The 19712-nt window shown below is 32.5% G+C and overlaps 1 protein-coding gene and 1 long non-coding RNA gene across 3 annotated transcripts; one reads left to right on the forward strand and one right to left on the reverse strand.

Annotated features, from left to right (window-relative positions):
* Window positions 1–7618: 7618 nt before the first annotated feature.
* LOC125208012 lies at window positions 7619–8967 on the reverse strand. The gene is made up of 2 exons (XR_007174044.1): window positions 8838–8967; window positions 7619–8329 (listed from the first exon to the last, which is right to left on the reverse strand). It is a non-coding gene; the product is annotated as an uncharacterized LOC125208012 (long non-coding RNA).
* A 4859-nt stretch (window positions 8968–13826) lies between these two features.
* Window positions 13827–18219, forward strand: LOC125203951 (serine carboxypeptidase-like 34). Of its 2 annotated transcripts, none has more exons than XM_048102478.1 (10): window positions 13827–14158; window positions 15974–16081; window positions 16200–16298; window positions 16675–16767; window positions 16872–16960; window positions 17036–17329; window positions 17410–17546; window positions 17621–17713; window positions 17794–17902; window positions 17975–18219. In XM_048102478.1, exons 1-10 carry the CDS (start codon window positions 13909–13911, stop codon window positions 18122–18124), a joined length of 1422 nt encoding a protein of 473 aa, XP_047958435.1. In that variant the 5' UTR covers window positions 13827–13908; the 3' UTR covers window positions 18125–18219. The 2 variants fall into 2 exon arrangements, with proteins under 2 accessions (XP_047958435.1, XP_047958434.1); XM_048102477.1 differs by having other exon boundaries at window positions 13829–14158; window positions 17407–17546.
* The last annotated feature ends 1493 nt before the right edge of the window (window positions 18220–19712 follow it).

Raw genomic sequence — 19712 nt, forward strand, 5'->3', positions numbered from 1 at the left:
TTAACTTTGTGCATGTTCGTGCGGATATCGTGTCATGTCAAAAATGGTCATCCTTACCGTTAATGTTAGTAAGAGCATCTCCAAGGGGATAGGTAAATGGAGGGGTAAAGTCGTATAACTACTATATTTACCTTTTCTCCATGAAAAATCATTATCCAAGGTATCTGAGAAGGTAATATATATTTTCCCATTTTGAATAGGTATCTTTATCAATCCATCAATGGAGAGGTAAAATCATATAACCACCATATTTGTCTTCTTTTCATGAAAAATCATTCTCCAAGGAGGAAGATATATATAAGAAAGTATTACACTTTATGTTTTTTAATGCATTTTGTACTATTATTTTATTTCTTTAAAATGATATACCTTTTTCCTTTAGAATATACTCCCTCCGTCCACAAAAAATAGATCACTTTTGTCATTTTGGGACGTCCATAAAAAATAGATCACTTTCTAAAAATGGAAAGTTTATCCCTCATACTTTTCCCACTTTTTCTTCCCTCTCTCATACTTTACTCACTTTTTCTCCCTATCTCTCTTACTTTACCTACTTTTTCTCACCCTCTCTCTTACTTTACCAATTCTACATTAAAACCCGTGCCGAACAACAATAGATTTATTGTTTGTGGAAGGAGGGAGTATTACTTTTTGGAATGATATATTTCATTTTTTGAGAAGATAAATAGATGATATACCTCTTTCATTTATCTTTTCTTGTTGGAGATGCTCTAAGAGCAATTCCAAGGGGGAAGGTAAAGTATGATAAATTTATCTCTTTTTGGTGGAAAAACATTCTCCAAGGGAGAAAGTAAATAGGGAGGTATTATACCTTTTCCCATTCTGAGGAGTTATCTTTACCTCTCCATGAAAGAGAAGGAGTTATCTTTACCTCTCCATGAAAGAGAAGGTAAAATAGAAAAAAAATGTTTTTGAGATTGGAGGGAGAGAGAAGCGGCAAAATCTCAACAATAAAATGATGGCGGGAGATAGAAGCAACAAAATCTCAACAATAATATTAAGTGTCTATTGAATTCTCTGAAATTGGTTGTTAGTTTCATGAAATTAATTCCACCAACAAGAAACAATACCATTAAATTCTAACCTTAATTTTTGAAATAAAAAGACATCAAGAATAGACTTTCATTGGGTGAGCAAAAAAATCGAAAACCGAATATCCGAAACCGAACCAAACCGAAATTTTGAAATTCGGTTCGGTTATTTCGGTTTTTCGGTTTGGTTCGGTTTTAAAAATAAAAAGATTCGGTTTTTCGGTTCGGTTCGGACGAAAAAAAACCAAAAAACCGAATTATATTTTAAATGTATAATATTATATATATTTATTCTATTAATTTAAATATATTATATCATATATATAATATATACTTTAAATATATTTTATATAGTATGTATTATATATATTCTATTAATTTTATATTATATATTTATATTATATTAGTATATATAAAATAAATAAATTATATATATATATATATATATATATTAATATATACTCCACATTTTTTTCGGTTTTTCGGTTTTTATTGAAAATTTCGGTTTTTCGGTTTAGTTCGGTTTTTTAAGTTCGGTTTTCGATTATTCGGTTTTACGGTTCGGTCCGATTTTGATTTTTAAGGAAATTCGGTTTTTCGGAATCGAAAAACCAAATGCACACCCCTACTTTCATCTCATTCACTTCTACTCTCAAAGCCAAGCAATCCATTTTCAATATCAGGCAAAAGAAAATCAAAGGTACAAATCTAGAAAAGAACATATGAGAAACATATTTGCGTTCGAGAGATTGGCGTAGTGTTTCGGTTCTTCGCCTGAAGAATTGCGCTTCTATGGAACATACGACATTCTTTTGTTAAATGAAGTATATATATTGGGTTTATGCATAGGCGTCACCTTTATACATGATTAGTTTAGGGATTTTTTATGTTTCAAATATTTGTTTAATACTTTATATCATTTGATAAATATATTGGTTAATATTTAATATTTTATGTTTAGATTATTGTTTAATACAGTTTAATACAGTATCTCTTTTAATTGTTGCAGATGGATTTTTTGTACAATGATTCTGAGTCTCTCACAGATTTAATGACAAGAGAACATTCCGCTGACTTAGCCGATGATTATGGTGATTTTGTGGCAAGTTTCGAAATTTACACTTTAAATGTTTTTTCTCCTACAACTCGAAAAAAAGGGCAACGAAGTTCAAGTTTTACCCGTAAAGATGATCACCTTTTGATTGCGGCGTATCTTCATACAAGCAAAGATCCAGCTACTGGAAGCGGACAAAATGTTACTACATTTTGGGGAAATGATAGAAAAATATTGATGATAATGGAGGTTTTTCCACCCAACGTAGTTTATCTACAATCAAAACGCGTTGGAGAGATATTAACAAACAATGCGGAAAATTCGTTGGAGTTTACAATCAAATCGAGCGGCTGAATCAAAGTGGACAAAACGAACAAGGAAGGATAAATTTTGTACAAGTTGTAAATATTATGTAGTTTTAAACCACATATTTGCCTAACATTTTTATACTCATGTTTTTAGCTTCAAGATGCATACAAGGAATACAAGAGGCAGATGGGAAAGTCATTTACTTGTCAACATTGTTGGGAAATTTTAATTCTCGGTCCCAAATGGCAAGCAACTTTGCCAAACAAGAGACAAAAAATCAACCACTGATGCAAATTTGGATCTTGAAGACGGCATTAATCAAGATAGACCTATGTGAAGGAAAGCTATGAAAGAATTACTAAAAAACAAAGGAAAAAGTGTTGTTCAGAGCGTAAGTTTGATTCTTACTCCGAAATTTTTTGAACGAAAAAAGTCGACCGAGAAAAAGCCGAACAACAAGAGAGAACGCTGCTACAACATCAACAACAACTTAATCTCCAGCAAGCTTGTTACGAGATGCAAATTATTGGTCGGGACACTACTAGCATGAGCCCTCAAGATGCTGCATATTTTGAGAGTATTAAGCAAAAAATTATAAAAAAAGAGGGGGTTTTGAAATAAAAATTAGTTGTTCTTGTGTAGCTTTGTCAACTTTATTTTCATTTGATAAGCCATCTTTCTCCTACATCTTTTAGTTTAGATCGAGCATTTGAGATTATATGAATAGTTTCATATTTTTAATCTATATTTTCATTTGCGCCCAACAATATGGTTGTACGGTCATGGTGATTACTCATTTCATCAAAACACAAAAGTATTAAATTTTGTGATTGAGTTTTCTGAGTGTTCAAGTTTGTGCATCAAGATTTCTCATTTTCACTAAATGGAGTGAGGGCAAATTAATACAAAGACTACAACTAATGATCAAAGATATTCATGTATATCTAAGGCCAGGATTGTAGAGTACAAAAATGGCGCATGCACCTGCCGCCAATAACCTATATAAACTAACATTTGTAGGCATTAAGCATAAATATGATATTACATTCCACAATAACAACAAAAATAAATTCTTGAGCTTGTTCTAAATTCAATAAAAAAGAGGTTCCACAAATAAAAAAAAATACTAAACCAAAACAGAGATTTTACAAATAACAAAAACTAAACAAAACACATTATAAAGGACATCAACAACATTTAGATGCCATGTAGTTTCCATAGGTGCTCAATGTTGAAAACGTGTTAATATAAGAGGTTTTTGGCCTTTCATGTGGCTAAGTCCTTTGGCCTTTCATGTTCTTCTTGTTAGGTTTGGTCTACTGAAAAGCATGTTTCGAGCAAGTTTCGCTCGAATAGAATCTTGCTTGTATACGTAAAACTCTATAATCCACTTTTAACCCGATTCAGTATTATTCGAGCAGTTCCGCACGAATAGAATCACTATTATTATTACATTGTGTTTGCTTGTGCATTTATAAGATGTTTTACAAACATTTAAATGCATAAGAAGTAAACAAAGTCTAAGTCTTTTGCTTAGTAGACCGGTTGTGGGCGTCGTCCACTTTAAGGTAACACGGTCAGATCTATGCAATGCTTTGCAAAAGAAAAAGAAGAATTTCACAACCTAGATAGGCTTTGGCTACCTATCGTGAAAGGTTGCAATGTCAGTCCGCATATTTCTAAGCCTTACTGAGATAATTTGACATTAGTGTGGTATAGCACTGAACGGATCTAACAGCAAGACGTGTCTTTATGCTATCTACTGAAAGACTAGATCTTGATAAAATGTTATTTCTTAATCTACATATGTTAGCATTGAGCATACGGTATTGATTATGCACTACTTTGACTTATCAAATGGTGCGGGTTTTTCGCAACCCAATAATCCCGATATATTGGGTAGTGGTGATTAATATCTAGCGGTGCTAGGATTGCTATTATGTTGAAACGTGCACGAGGTGAGTCTCATTTGATAATGTCCTCAAGAGGAGCTCGAACAAGGTTTTATTATTCGGAAAACTGGCCAGTTGGAGTTTTATTACTCTATGAATAATAAATAAATGTTTCTTGCTAAGTCCACTCTTGAAATTAATAAGATATTAATTAATTAAGTCCATAGCAGACATTAATTAATTAATGGACATTTATATCTTAAGCGCGGGAAATAAATAATAAACAACGGAAACCCGGATTACTTGTAATTTCGGATTTGGATGGGGAGAGTTCAATATTACTTCTGTAGTGGCTGCTCGTAATATTCCAATATAAGCTTCTATTAAATTGTGGGTTCAATTTAATTAGTAAAAAGCTAATTGGGCGAGCCCATATCCAAAACCTTCCATAGATCCCTGTGTCTGGGCCCAAAAGGAACTTAATATAAATAGGAGAATAAAGGAGACAGAATCATTCATTAATTTCTTCTGAAATTTTCGTTCCTTCTATTCTTGAAGGAGGACGAAATTTTATTGTTTTTCTCGAGAATTTCAGCTCCTCCTCCGTGAGGAATTTTTCTGTCTTCTTTATTCGAGTCCTAATATTTTGATAAGATCAGCCCACCCTTATATCGAGATACAGTTCGGGAACCAGAGAGAAGATCCGTGGTCTAGTATCGAAGATCATCACGTGGAGAAGGCGCGAGCAATCGACGATTCTTTGGAGAATCGAAATCGGTAACTCTAAACCGTAGAATTCATGTTTTAAGATTTACTTTCTTTGAGCATGAATTATTTGCGTTCTAGCATGCAATTATCTGTTTAACATGTGAATTGATTAATCGCATAATCGGTCAAATAGATCATACGTCTGATTTATTTATTTTGTACAAGTCTTCCGCTGTGCAAGGGGCACCAAACCCCATCACTTCTAACCTCCATTGTGTTAATTTTGTGGTTTATGGTGGTTAATTTCATGACCTTCCATGTCCACATTTGGTGCCTATAAAAGGCGTGGAGTTGTAGAGAGATTGAACACCACAACAAGAATTCTCACTTCTCTCTCTAGCTATCTTCATCATAGTGTGCATTCTAGGAGCATTGCATAGCTCGATGCTCAGAACTCTATCAAGTTCGTCGGTGCCTAGCGGGTTTGAGGTGCTTCTACACGCTAGGAGGAAGTCGTTTTATCTTTGAGGACAATTCACCATTCCGTGAGCACTAGCCGAGGCGTAATTTGTCTTGCGGAAAGAGGGCTTTCCTCGACTCGACTTATTGTTCGGTTTGTTTATTATTTCCGTTGTAATTTTCATTCCACTTATTGTTGCTATTTTCCTTTCGATTGTAATAGTTAGAGTACAGCTTGTACACGGCTTGAGAATTTTCATCCCAATATTTCTAACACTCAATTAGATCTTCTTCCAATTGAGAATGAGTTTTATTGCTTCTTATCCGACCCAACCTTTTCCAAAGCTCATCAGCAACATTTAGGTCTCTATGTAACACCAGACTAAAAGAGTTTATGTTGATTTCATCAAAATCAGTATCACCCAACCCTCCTTCATCCTCAATTATCATATTATGCATTATAATACAAGCTTTCATGATATTTGACAGTGTCTCTAGATCCCAAAGATGGGCAGACCCACGCATAATAGCAAAGCGAGCTTGGAGCACGCCAAAAGCCCTCTCTACATCTTTTCTTACTGTCTCTTGCATTTGAGCAAAATGTTTATGCTTTAAGCTTTGAGGAAATGATATAGTTTTCACAAATGTTCCCCATCCAGGATATATACCATCGGCAAGATAGTATCCCATTAAATAATCATGCCCATTAATTTGATAATTAACCATAGGTGCACGACCAGAAGCAATGATGTCAAACACAGGGGATCGATCCAAAACATTAATGTCATTAAGAGATCCTGACATCCCAAAGAAAGCATGACATATCCAAAGATCAGATGATGCTACAGCTTCTTATATTATTGTTGGAGTTTGATGACATACTTGGATTTTACATGGTTTTAGAGGGTGTTTTTGTATGAATTTGATCATATTTCGTCTATTATTAGGCGTGTTTATATCTTTCTCTGTTATGTTGGTATGTTGACCATTTTGTTAAGAATGTGTAGAAAAAGGTACAAAATATGTCGATATACAGCAGCCTTGGTTTGAGACAATTTTACTAGATATTTCGAAGTCCAATCTGCCTCTAATGTCTTTGTCTTCGAAAGAGCTTCACGTGAGTATCTTAAACACCTCAATTGGAGTCCCGTAGAAGAAGTTATGGTTGTTTTACGAACACTGCGTTGTCCAGAAAATCTCACCCAGTCGATGAATTATTACCCTATAACTCCACCCGGCCGGGTAGCCTGTTAAAACATGCGAAATTCCAGAAACTCTCACCCAGCCGAGTGATTTTCCTGTGGATTAATTCCACCTGGCCAGGTCATCATTTTGGTGTTTTTCTGAGTGCGAACGCGATTTTTAGAAGAGAAAAATAAGAAGAAAGAATTAGGTCAATTCTTGGCATTCTACACGAGCCGCCAAACGCACACACTCTCTCTGGGAAGAACTCTTGGAAGAAGATTGAAGATTCAAGCTTCAATTCCTCTACCAATTGCAATTCGCATCATGATTTGCATTGTTTTTCCTAGTTTCTATTTGTTTTTTGCCATGTACATGAGTAGCTAAACTTTTCATGTACAATTCTTGGTGAAGATGCATTGATTCATAGTTTTAATCCAATTGACTTCGTTTTTAACTTGCTCTTGCAATTGTTTGAATTATTCTTGTGATTTTTCCTAACAATTGTTTGATCACCAATTGAGAGTGTTAGAGTTTTTTAGAGTAATCGGGAGATGAAATAATTAATCTTGAAAGAGGGATAATTCACACCTTAATTCAATAGAACTCGGGAGAGTTGAGATTCTGAGTGAGATCATTAATCTAATCAAATTGTTAGGAGTTAGGTCTAAGAATTAGAAGGGGACTTCAATTATTACACCTAATCTACGGATTTCTCACCTCGGGAGGGGGTTTAGTCTACAATTGTGAGTCTGTGATTGATTCAACAATTTTGGAGACTTTAAATGGTAAATCTATTTCAGTTGGGTTAGACTATGAGTTGTGCATCAGATCCTTGAATTCTGCATATTTCTCTATTATTCTCTACAACTTGCTTCTTGTTCTCTTGTTTAAGTGCTTTATTTCAATCTCTGAATTTATATGCTTTTAGTAGTTGTTAGTTTCAAAACCAAAATTCTTGATTGTCTGGATAGTAGTTGAAATTTGTTCATAGTACTTAAGTTTACACTTAATTGTCTCTGTGGGATACTATATACTCTTGCTTGCTATTTGCTACGATAACCCCGTACACTTGCGGGTATTATTTGGGTAAAATAAAGTTGAGTCATTTGACAATGGCCAGTATACATACTTTGCCACACAGTTGGACAATTTTTCCACTTCTAGTGCATTCAATCAATGCTTCCTAACATACCTGGAAACCCACGTTGTTCGCCAAGTGCTAGTAGTTGAGCTATATCATTGCCGTTTGGAGCCCTCAAGTATTGTGGGTCATATACCTCCACAATTGTTTTCACGAACTCTCTCAAACAAACTAATGTAGTACTCTCTTCGATTCTAACATATTCATCTACAGAATCCGCTGGTTGGCCATAGGCAAGCATCTTTGTGGCTGTCGTGACCTTCTGAAGAGAGGACAAACCGGGAAGACCGGTAGCATCACATCTTTGGCGAAAATACGCATTGTGAGATACCGTGTCTTCAACAATTCAGCTAAAAAGAGCACGACTCATGTGGAATCTTGTACGAAATAAGTTTGCAGGATACACGGGATGCTCACAAAAGTAATCGCGATAGTCTTTCATGACCTTCTTGCCTGCCACTATTAATCACTCAATGTCCCTTATTGGAACCGCGATGGCCCCTCGTCCGCCGACGACTCATCTCTTCCTCTTGTGCGGCCGTTATAATGGCATCAAATTCATCATCCGAATCATTATTCATATTGTAACACCCACTTTTAGATCGAAAAACCGATTAAATTTGAGAAGTCACAATTTTGATACCATCAAAAGTGGTCAATTAAAAGTCTTTTTACAGATATTTAAAATCCGCATTTACTATATATTCTAACATTATTTACCAATATAACCGAAGCTACTAATCATAATTTTGCGCTCGTATAACATATCTCTATCAAAATCCAACTAAACCCAACCAATTTCAACAACTAAAGAGCCCTTACATTTGGCCATTTCATTATCATCAAGCCAAGGTTTCTAAGCTTTCAAAATAGCAATCAAAACATGTCTATCGACATCTAAACATAACGTATTCGACAAATTTTCAAACATAAATTCACATACTAAATCAGTCTCATCTTAATCAACAGTTTCAGATGGTATAACTTCATAAATAATGAATTTCAATATGTAAAAATAGTATAGATATTGGGCTTACTCAATTTATTAAAATTAACGTGATCGGATCGAGCTTTCGACGAAAAAATTGAACATGTTGCTCATATTGAAACTTCACAGTTTCTCCGTCCATGGAAAGGCCGAACACCCTCTCTCCCCCCTTGGGTATATATGGGTATATATGTTGGGGATGGTGTTTTAATATATATAAATATAAATAGCATCCACTATTGTTTTAAAATTGTACAAGTGGCATAATTTCAAATAAACACATGTAACTTTTCTTTTTCTAGAATTTTCCATAATTTCAAGACATATTGAAGTCGAGGCATATCCAAGATGATGAAAATTTCGTGCCTTATGCTTTAAATAAGATAATATATTTCATTTCATTTGAATTTACTAAAATAACCCTCTAATCAATCATATATCCAATATTTTTGTTCTTTAAGATTTTAATCCATATATAAAGTTCAACATTTAATTATATAATACCAATCATACAAAAGAATATCTCATTACTTTAATTAGTACTCTTCACGTTTTCGAAGAAATCAGTCGAAGACTAAACTGACTACTTTTGAAATTTATTAAAACACAACCTCCTTGTTTCACATCATATGGTAAACTATTATTATTTCCGATATTAAATTATTCATTGAAAGCTCTAATTCATCAATTTTCTCATCCGAATAGCAATTCCGTCTAAGATTATTTTTGGGATGTTACACCTATAATCTAAAATATTTGGAAAATGAAATATTTGAGTAGAGAATCAATTGTCCATTAACTCATCTTGTTGCTGCATAGTATGATAGTATTTAAAATATTGTTGTTACATTATTGTAGAATGCAGTCTTGAAACTAACATTTTAGAAAATAACCTTTTACCTTTTCAATATATCTTTTATGCTTAGAGTTGATTATTTTTTGGGAAGGTATATTACACCTTTTAGGAAGGTATAAACATGATATACCTTTTTTATTTACCCCTTCCCCTTGGAGTTGCTCTAAGTAACTATACAAATTAACTTGACACGACACGATTACGACCAGAAAATGATATTACACGATTAAAACTTGATTAAAAACATGTTATAACATGATTAAAAGTTTTTTCACAATTTAAATCAAAATAATAAAATTAAGGTATAATATATTTTAAGTAATAAAAATAATTAAAATAATAATTTTATTTCTTATCGGATAATTCGGATCCAACTTGACCTAACCCACCCAATAAGGACCCAAACTCGATAATGCTTGACCCAAACCCATTAATTTCGTGTGAATTCATATTGTATCAAAAATTGATAACCTTAGTTGGATGGATAGAGTAAAATTTTTAAAAAATAATAAAATAAATAATTAATTAATTTGAACCACATTTTGCGATTGAAAACTGCTCACAATAAGACCACGAAAACAACCGCAACACTGGTAACCCGCCGCGGTCGCAACTATTTTCGGTCGATGGCCGCAAAACATACACTCTACAATAAGGCCTGGATTTTCAGCACATGCGGCGGCCATAAATAACGGTCTTATTGCTAATGCCCTAACTCTTTCGTAATTTAGAACTAGTGTTGTGTGGTCTATCTCACTATACATAGGTAACATAGCACATAAGACTATGCAATTATGGATTAATATTTTAATTAATGATTAGTTATTCTAATTAAAACTTAATTATAAAATTTAATACTACCATATAAATTAAACCTAATTAACTAAGAGTGAGTAGTGCACTACGTGCACATACAAGTCTTGCACGAAAATATGGTACTCCCTTCATCCCACAAAAGATGTCACACTTGTGGGATGACACGGGATTTTAGGAGGTTTTGTTTTGTGTGTTAATAAAGAGAGAAAATGTAATTTTTATATTCACGTGAGAGATAACTTTTTCCAAAAAACGAAATGTGACATTTTTTATGGGACAAATTAAAAAGGAAAGGGTGACATCTTTTATGGGACGGAGGGAGTAGTAGATAAATATTGAGAATTTGATTATCTTACAAAGAAGGAAAACTGAGCATGATCTCGCAAGCTTCTTTTTTTTGTTTGTTTGTGAGTTTTTTTTTTAAAAAAAATTATGTTCAGTTTAAATCAAAATTGGCTAAAGATGTTTGAGTGATATATGCGGAGGTCTAATTTTAGTTCAGCTATAAGGAAGTAATAAAAAGATGATGTTAAGTCTAGTTAGGAAATAACTAAAGAAATTAAGTTGTGGATGCACAAATCATACCCAGATTCAATCTATGAAATTTTAACAATTGAAAGAGCAGAAAAATTACATACTGAAAAAATACAGGTGATGCAAAGTCGTGTGTTCAAACACTAGGACTACTTAGTATGGTGGAATGGAATGACATTCCTACCTCTATCCCATTCATTTGTTTGTTACAATTTTTTTTCCTTTAGGAATCACCATTTCATTCTACATGAGAATAATCATTTCTTCCATTTAGCTAAGGAATGACCATTCCATTTTCATTCTCTTTTTTTCTTATTTTAAATTTTAACCAAATTATATTACATATTATATAATATTTCATTTCAATATCATCTTAATTTAAATTTTTAAAATTTTATATAGTAATTTTGGAATTTCAAATGATTGAAAAAAAATTCCTAATGCTACACACAATATTCAATATTTATTCATACGAGAATTTTTTTATTTTGATAAAGTAATTCAAAATGTTCAATATTTCTATAGTACCAAATTATATCAAAAAAAATTAATTTGACCTAATTAAAAATTAAAAATTGAAAATTTTTTAATCAAGGAATAACAATTTCAATCCATTTGTTTTCCTTGAACTTACCAAATACAAGAATGTAATGGAATCCTTATTTCATTTTCATCCCCATTTTCTTCTTATTCCATTCCATCATCCCAAAAAAACCCCTCATAGTCCATAGATATGTTAAACGTGTTATTAGAACCCATGTATCATTGTTCTAACGATTTGTGAGATACCCATGTATCATTGCTCAAAACCCATCATCATCTTCGTCAATTGTCACCGATTTATGTCACAATTTATCACCTTTGAGCGAATATTCAACAATTATACGATGTTTGATAAATTAGAAATTGATATCTAAATTTTGAATAATGAAAAACAATATTTTTTTTTTATATTTTTCATAAAATAAATGGTCCGAATCTGACGCTTGAATACTAGACTTGAAGAAATTGAAAAAAAAAAAAAATCTGATTATGTTGGGCCTTTACCAACACTTTGGTTTAGTCTACCCCTTTTAAAAGGCCCAATTGAAATGAAAATGACGAGCCTTTTAGTTGTTTAGCCCAGCATTTAACTAATTAAAGGACACAATATTACTGTATTACTTCTGCAAAATTTGATTTTCCGTGTTAGTGATTTTTAATTTCTTATTTAATGGATATTTAATACTTGGTCATTCCAGATATGAAAATTATTATTATCACTAAATCAACAAAAAATGGAATGAAAATATTATTATCACTATTCACTAATATCAATTTGGAAAAATTCTGGTCGTTACAAAAAAGCATAATCCAAGTATTGAAGAGAGAATATTGCCTTACAGTTACAGATCATAATGATATGACTCATATCACGTGATAGTCAATAAAAAGAGTGCAAGTTTAGGAATGTTCAAAGATTTGGTTTTGAAAATTAAGGGATGAAAGTAATTAGTAATTACTACTCCATTAAATTGTCTGAGATTCAATTGATGTAATAAAAAGTCCCAAGTATAATCATGTAATTGAGGTCAGAATTTTAAAAGCAAAGCAATTGACTGAAGACTAATTACGGCCAACCAATATATATATGATAACGTATTAGCAAATAGTAGTATTAAAATAAGTAGTCCATGATAAAGCTTTGAGAGTATAATTCTTCGCAGTGAAGCTTAAGATTCTGAAAGTTGAAAACTGCCCTTTCCCATCATTCCAAGTAAGTCCCTATCATTTCTGTTCATCATCGTTTGGCATTATATTATAATCCACATTCTTCATATATATTACTTGTAATTTCTTTCAATCCTTTTCACTTAACTTGTGAACTATACGTCATCAATTACGTCATATATATAAGATATAATTTATACTTTGAAAACTAAGCGTAAATCATAAAATCAAGTATATGCATTATTTTATCTAGGCGGCGCCATGTATAAGAAGAGAATAAAAAGAGAATAAAATTAATACCAACCATTTAATAAATATTACACCCATCGTTACTAAAAATTTGTCACATATTTCTATATTTATTCGTTCATAAAAATTTATCATCTTTTATTTATTTTTACTATTTTTTATATGAATCCCACATTCTGATAACTCATTCAAACTCACATTTTATTAATATAAAACTAAAGATGTGTTTCATTTAGATAAAACACAACCATTTTGCAATAATACTTTTCTTGATTCCCATTTTTATTTGTGGTGTTTGAATTAATGACATGTTGTCGATAGTCCTTAACAGCACATGTTTGATTTGTTATTTGAAGTCACATAATAGTAGGAAATTCAAAAACTATCCTCTTATTTTTTCTATATTTCTAAGACTGAAGGCTATATTAGTAATTCCAGATAATTTAAGATTGAAATACTGTTGTATAGATTATTATCACCGAAGTTTTCATGATAATAAAACGATAATTTTCCAGCCTTAATTAAACAGGTCCTTGCCCATTGAACGACCACACATGAGATTTAACCAACAAATCAAACACTAGATTGGCCATTTAATGCACTTTAAATGTCTCCATCTAGCTACCAATTCAAACACATCCTAAGTATATAAAAATAGAACACACATTACACTTATATTTCAATTTATTTTCTATTATTTTTTTAAATCTATGTCGGGTCAAATAGTGATAAATTTTGGGTACGGGATGGGAGTACATGGAAATATTGTAGTAGTAGTATATTAAAATTATGAATTGAAGAGCATGACAACCTATTTAATTAGTTGTCCATTGGTTGCTTTCAACATGCATCTTTCCTCTCCCACAAATATAAATACAACATGTTCACCAATACTTAGACTCCACCTAGTCCTTAACTAACAAAAAATCTCATCACATCACACAAACAGAGAGAGATGCAGAAGGCGATGCATCAAGCGATTCTGTTAATAATGGCGGCGGTTGCGGCGGTGGCAAGTCACGGGAGGACGCCGGAGCAGGAGGCCGACCGAGTGTCGGGGCTGCCCGGGCAGCCACCGGTGAGCTTCGAGCACTATGCAGGGTACGTCACCGTCAACGAGAGCCACGGAAGAGCACTGTTTTATTGGTTTTTTGAAGCCACCAAAAATCCTCAGAAGAAACCTCTCGTCTTGTGGCTCAATGGAGGTATTACACTTACATTTTCACAAACACACACACACGCACTGATTGATTTTTATTCAACTTTTAGTTTTTAGTTCATTTCTATGCTAAATAATTAACTAGTACTAGCATACAAAGTTATTTAATTAAGAATCTATTTGTACTCCATTAAATTAGGAGAATATGTAGGTGAGGCTCATGGGCCAAGCTTGCATTATTCATTTGGAGAGAGTAACAAAAAGAAAATACAAGGAAACTTATACATCAGTTGGACCAATATATTATAGTCAAATTGTATAGTTATGAAAATGGTCCACACCACATTTACATGTAGTTTGGACCCTATTGAGTTATTCTACCTTTCACACGTCATTCTTTTTATTCCAACAATACGTATAAATCTAAGAATTGGATGAAATAAATTTAAATGTCCTATCAAAAGATTATTATATTTAGGTTCCGTTTGGTATGATAGATGAGTCTAAAATAGAAGAGTCATCTAGGATCAACAGCCATTTGATATTTAGTAAGCCTGGTGACTCTAACGACTATTTTTTATACTAACAAACTATATCAAGATAAGTTATTACGAAATCAAGTTAGCACATCTTTGATTATTAAAATATGGAGCACTACATTAATCTAATTTTGAATTGAAGCATTACAATAATAAAAACGCTAGAAGCAAAGAACTTTAATTTTTTACCACGTTTAGGAAAAGCTATCGGTGTCACGGTTATATTATACGTAATATAATAGTAGTAACATTTTATTAATCTAGAGCAAACAAGATATCTCTCAATTTATTTTACTAAAATAAGCTAAACACGTGTTACACATCCTATCAATTATTGCACATAGTTGATATACTTAGCCAAACCCTCTATATATGTGGTATCACATGACTCGTGATTTGTTTGTCTTTCATATTTTTGTAATTAACTAATAATCCATCCATGAAAGATATTTTTTTTTAGAAAAAAAAAGAAGAGTTATTTATTTATTTATGTGGTACTAGACATGTATGTTAATTATGAAAGAAACTCGACCATGACGGTAGGCGGAAAGTTAGAGTCGTATATCCAACATTGAGGGGTTTTGCAATAAATGAATATACATTGCCCCATCTTTTATTTAAAACCATGTCTCATAATTTGGCCCATGTTATGCCATACCATCACGTCCACATGCAACTTGTGTTTAAGGAAAAGAAAAGGAGCATATGTGTAATGTGTGGTTTAAATTCCACTTTAAATCCAAAATATCTACCAAGTTGTTCTATAGATTGTGTGATTGTTTTATTAGGTGCATTCTCTATAGTAACTACAAATTTTGGCAATACTTAAAGATTCTTGAGGCAGATGTGAAAAGACCATCGCATATTTGTTATATACATGTATATCGTTGGCAATTAAAACTATAATATAACTGTTCCATATCAGTCTAAAGAGATAACTAAAATCACTATATAAATCTCATGGACCCTCCTATCTCCAATTGTTTTAGGATGTAATCGTCATATATATGTATGTGTACTAGTACTTCCTAGAGTTGTTGAAGCAACAACTAGGTCTACTCTCCGAGTTGGAGTAACCGTTCAGACCAGGTTAGCTCGCCGCTCGCCTACATGGTTCTACTGGGCTAAAATTCATAAAACTCAATTCGAATTAAAATTAAACTCGACCCGTTGAGTCAAATCAGATATATTTTGACAGCTCAAATATTCTCTGCGCCCACCTATAATACAATTTTGACTTAATTTCTACTGCACTTGCACTAAATTATAAGGTAGGATATTTATTTTAATAGTACAATGATTAATTGAATTTGTAATTTCAGGTCCAGGATGCTCGTCAATCGGATATGGGCTATCAGAAGAGTTGGGACCTTTCTTTCCCCAGAAAGGGAAACCAAAGCTTAAATTTAACAAAAACTCATGGAACAAAGGTAGTAGTTCTATAATAATTTCAAATAGTTTCCTAACTACTTATTTTATACTATTAAACTGTGAATGATAATAATTACTATTATTTAATCTACATATGAATATTATTTTATGACGCAGCGGCCAACTTAATATTCCTAGAATCCCCTGTTGGTGTTGGATTCTCGTACACAAACACAAGTAGTGACTTAAAGGAGCACATTGGTGACACTATTACTGGTAATATTAAATTCATTTTACCATTCTCCTATATTTCATCTATATTTGTTGTTTCAGCTAAAATAGGTTTCTAATTATGATTTAAAATAATGTTTCATGCTCTATATGATTACATATACTCCTCCGTCCTCAAAGAGTATGAACTTTGGGTTCACAGGTTTTAATGCATTATTGGTAAAGTAAGAGAGAGATAGATAGAGAAAGTTTTTTAAGTAATGTTAGTCCCTCCTCATTAGAGAGAAGAGAGTTTCCAAAATTGAAAGTTCGTACTCTTTGGGGACGCACGAAAAAAGAATAGTGCATACTCTTTAGGGAAGAGGGGGAGTATTTATTTTATGGTAATTTAACATCGACTTGATGTTTTTTATGTAATCAGCTTTGGATTCATACAATTTTCTGTTGGGCTGGTTTCGAAGGTTTCCGCAATTTAAATCTCATGAATTCTACATTGCTGGGGAAAGCTATGCAGGTAGCTACCTTAATTAAAATCATATTATTTATTATTTTTAGTTTTACTATAAGGAAATTATTAGTACATTAAAAATAATTGTTTATATATTTGAAAATGTTCAGGACACTATGTCCCTCAGCTTGCTGAGTTAATAATAGAGAAAAACAAAATAGCATCGGAAGACGATCATATTAATCTGAAAGGCATCATGGTAAGATTTAATTATTTCATCATCTTCAATTAGTTATTAGCATTATAAGTTAACTAATCTGACTACATGTAATAGATCGGGAATGCAGCAATCGACTCTGAAACAGACCAAAAGGGCTTGATTGACTATGCTTGGCATCATGCAGTTATATCTGACAAACTATACGAAGAAATCAAGAAAAAATGCAACTTCAAATTGGAAAATGTGTCGAGCGATTGCAACAACGCTCTTGATAAATACTTTGAGGTTTATAAAATCATAGATATGTACAGTTTGTACACTCCAAATTGCGTCGATAGCAATTACACTACCATTTCCGAACCTTACTCGCATTTTAAGGAAGGTGTTCCAAAGTATATATCCCACATTGTAAGTCCCATGCTCCACTAACTTGGTTCGACCTTATAAGGTAAAACTTATTATTCTTTTATGAATTTTATTTGAAGAAGGGAATTCACGGAAGGGCGTTAGCAGGGTACGATCCATGTGCTTCGGTATATACTAAGGACTATTTCAATAGGCGAGATGTTCAACAAGCTCTACATGCTAATGTCACAAAAATCCCTTATGAATGGGTACATTGCAGGTATGATCAACTTTAGTTTTATTGGTTTTATTATATTATGAAATTTCATACAAGAATGATTATGCACAATGCAGTGATATCCTCGAATATAAAGACGAAGGCATCACTTCTATACTCCCAACTATAAAAAGAATCATCACCTCAAATCTAAGAGTTTGGGTATATAGGTAGTTTGCTAATCAATTAGTAGCTTTAATTTCATTTGCTTGATCTGAAAGACTAATTTGTGTATGTAATTATGTTAAAGTGGAGATACAGACGGTAGGGTTCCAGTAACATCAACGAGATATGCTTTGCGAAAGTTAAAATTGCATATCCAACAAGACTGGACTCCTTGGTTCACGAACAATAAGCAGGTAGCATATATAATAATTCCAAATGTCATAACTACTTGAAATGTTAATGTATTTGTATTACTACATATTAAGGTGGGAGGATGGACGGTGGAGTATGAAGGGTTGATGTTTGTGACATTGAGAGGAGCAGGGCATCAAGTTCCCACATTTAAGCCGAGGCAGGCGTTGCAAATGCTTAATCATTTTCTCAAAAACAATAAACTTCCTTCTCTTCCCTTTTGACTTGATTTTTCTCATTTTATATTTCCTTCCTCTAATGTTAAGGAAGAAAATCAAGTTTGCAAATAAATTATAGTGCAACTCTCTTTTCCCACTTATCTCTCTCCTCTCTATTTTTGTAACCTGTTTTCTTCTGTTCATATTTTTGCTAGTAGTACTTTTTAATTACAAATAATTAAAAAGTTAAAATATAACATAACAACTTAGAAATCAAGGGTGTGATTGTTTGGTTGGATGGAAAAAATAGTGGAAATGACATAAAAGTTGTCAATCTCGTGTTTATGGATAAGAAACAAATTTAATGATTGGTATTTGGCTTTGACACATTTAAACTCTAGTAAACGCCAAATTGATATAGTGAAAAGACCACCGTAGCATCAATTTATAATTTTTTTCACACATTGTCCTTAATAAATAATTCAATAATGAGGAGGCTCCTCCTCCTTTTCAGGTGCCTCACTGTCAGAGATCCTTCTCCGACTTTGAGTCACTCACTATCCGGACCCTAACTGCATCGATTCCTCTACTCGTCCATATGTCTTTGCTTGAATGGGAAAGAAACAGTCCCATGTACTTTTGTTGTATTATGGGAGAGTAAAATTTCTCATCTTTCTTGTAGGAAAATTTTATCTTGAAATCTAGTTTTCAGTCCTGAAAAGTTGCGGGACAGCTACATTTTTCCAAATCCTCTATGTAATTTTATGTGAAACCAAACAAAATTTAAAAGACAGGAAAAACTGATATTCTTTTTTTTTCAACCGTCCAATCAAGCCTTAAGAATTCCATGGGTCTGATTAGTGGGCTGAAAGCCTATAATACAGCCCAATTTTATCTTCATCCTCATTGGATTTAGGTTTGTAGTAGTAGTTTATTTATTCCGATTGAATTTCGTTAATTTGATTGATATTTATTGAGTCGCACAAAGATATGATGTATCATTGATTTTGCAATAAATGTCATGCCATTTAAATAAATTAGAATTAAAACCCTAAATAAACGTATTTTGTTAAATGACCAATAAATAAGATGTAAACTATTCTTTTATACACACGTACGTATCCCAAACAATATGTGCTTATTTGAATTCTCTAGTTCTATATATAAATGTTTATGAAGTTTTTAAATTATACTATTATCCACTATTATAGAGCATAAATTCTAAACCCAACTGAAGTAAATAATTAGTAAAATCTAAAAATTTCAAACTTAAATTTGCTGGGCTTATTGAATCAACATGCATCGCCACAACTTTAAAAGTGATGCAACACGTAATAACTGTAATTAAATAGGATCAACTGTCTATAGACATGGGTACTTGTCTCCATGTTCAATCAGTAGTTGTTGTCACAATTATATATACAATCAAATGCTCATTGTTTGTGGCACACTAGCAAATATATAAATATAAACAAATATTATACTAATACCCACCAAATCCATTTTGATTCTGTTAGCATTACATTCAGGTATATTAATTTAATTTGAATTGTCTGTCGATTTGTTTTCATTTTTTATGGCCAACAATTAAGAATAATTAACACACTAGGCTAGCTGTTACATTTAAATTCATTATCCACTCTTTAGCCCTATC

The sequence above is a fragment of the Salvia hispanica genome, chromosome 2 (assembly GCF_023119035.1).
Source record: "Salvia hispanica cultivar TCC Black 2014 chromosome 2, UniMelb_Shisp_WGS_1.0, whole genome shotgun sequence".
NCBI classification, from domain to species: Eukaryota; Viridiplantae; Streptophyta; class Magnoliopsida; order Lamiales; family Lamiaceae; genus Salvia; species Salvia hispanica.

Coding starts and splice junctions, on each gene's coding strand:
- LOC125203951 (XM_048102477.1), top strand. CDS start 13,909: ATGCAGAAGGCGATGCATCAAGCGATTCTGTTAATAATGGCGGCGGTT. Junction 16,082..16,199: donor CAAAAACTCATGGAACAAAG/GTAGTAGTTCTA, acceptor TTTATGACGCAG/CGGCCAACTTAATATTCCTA. Junction 17,903..17,974: donor GGTTCACGAACAATAAGCAG/GTAGCATATATA, acceptor CTACATATTAAG/GTGGGAGGATGGACGGTGGA.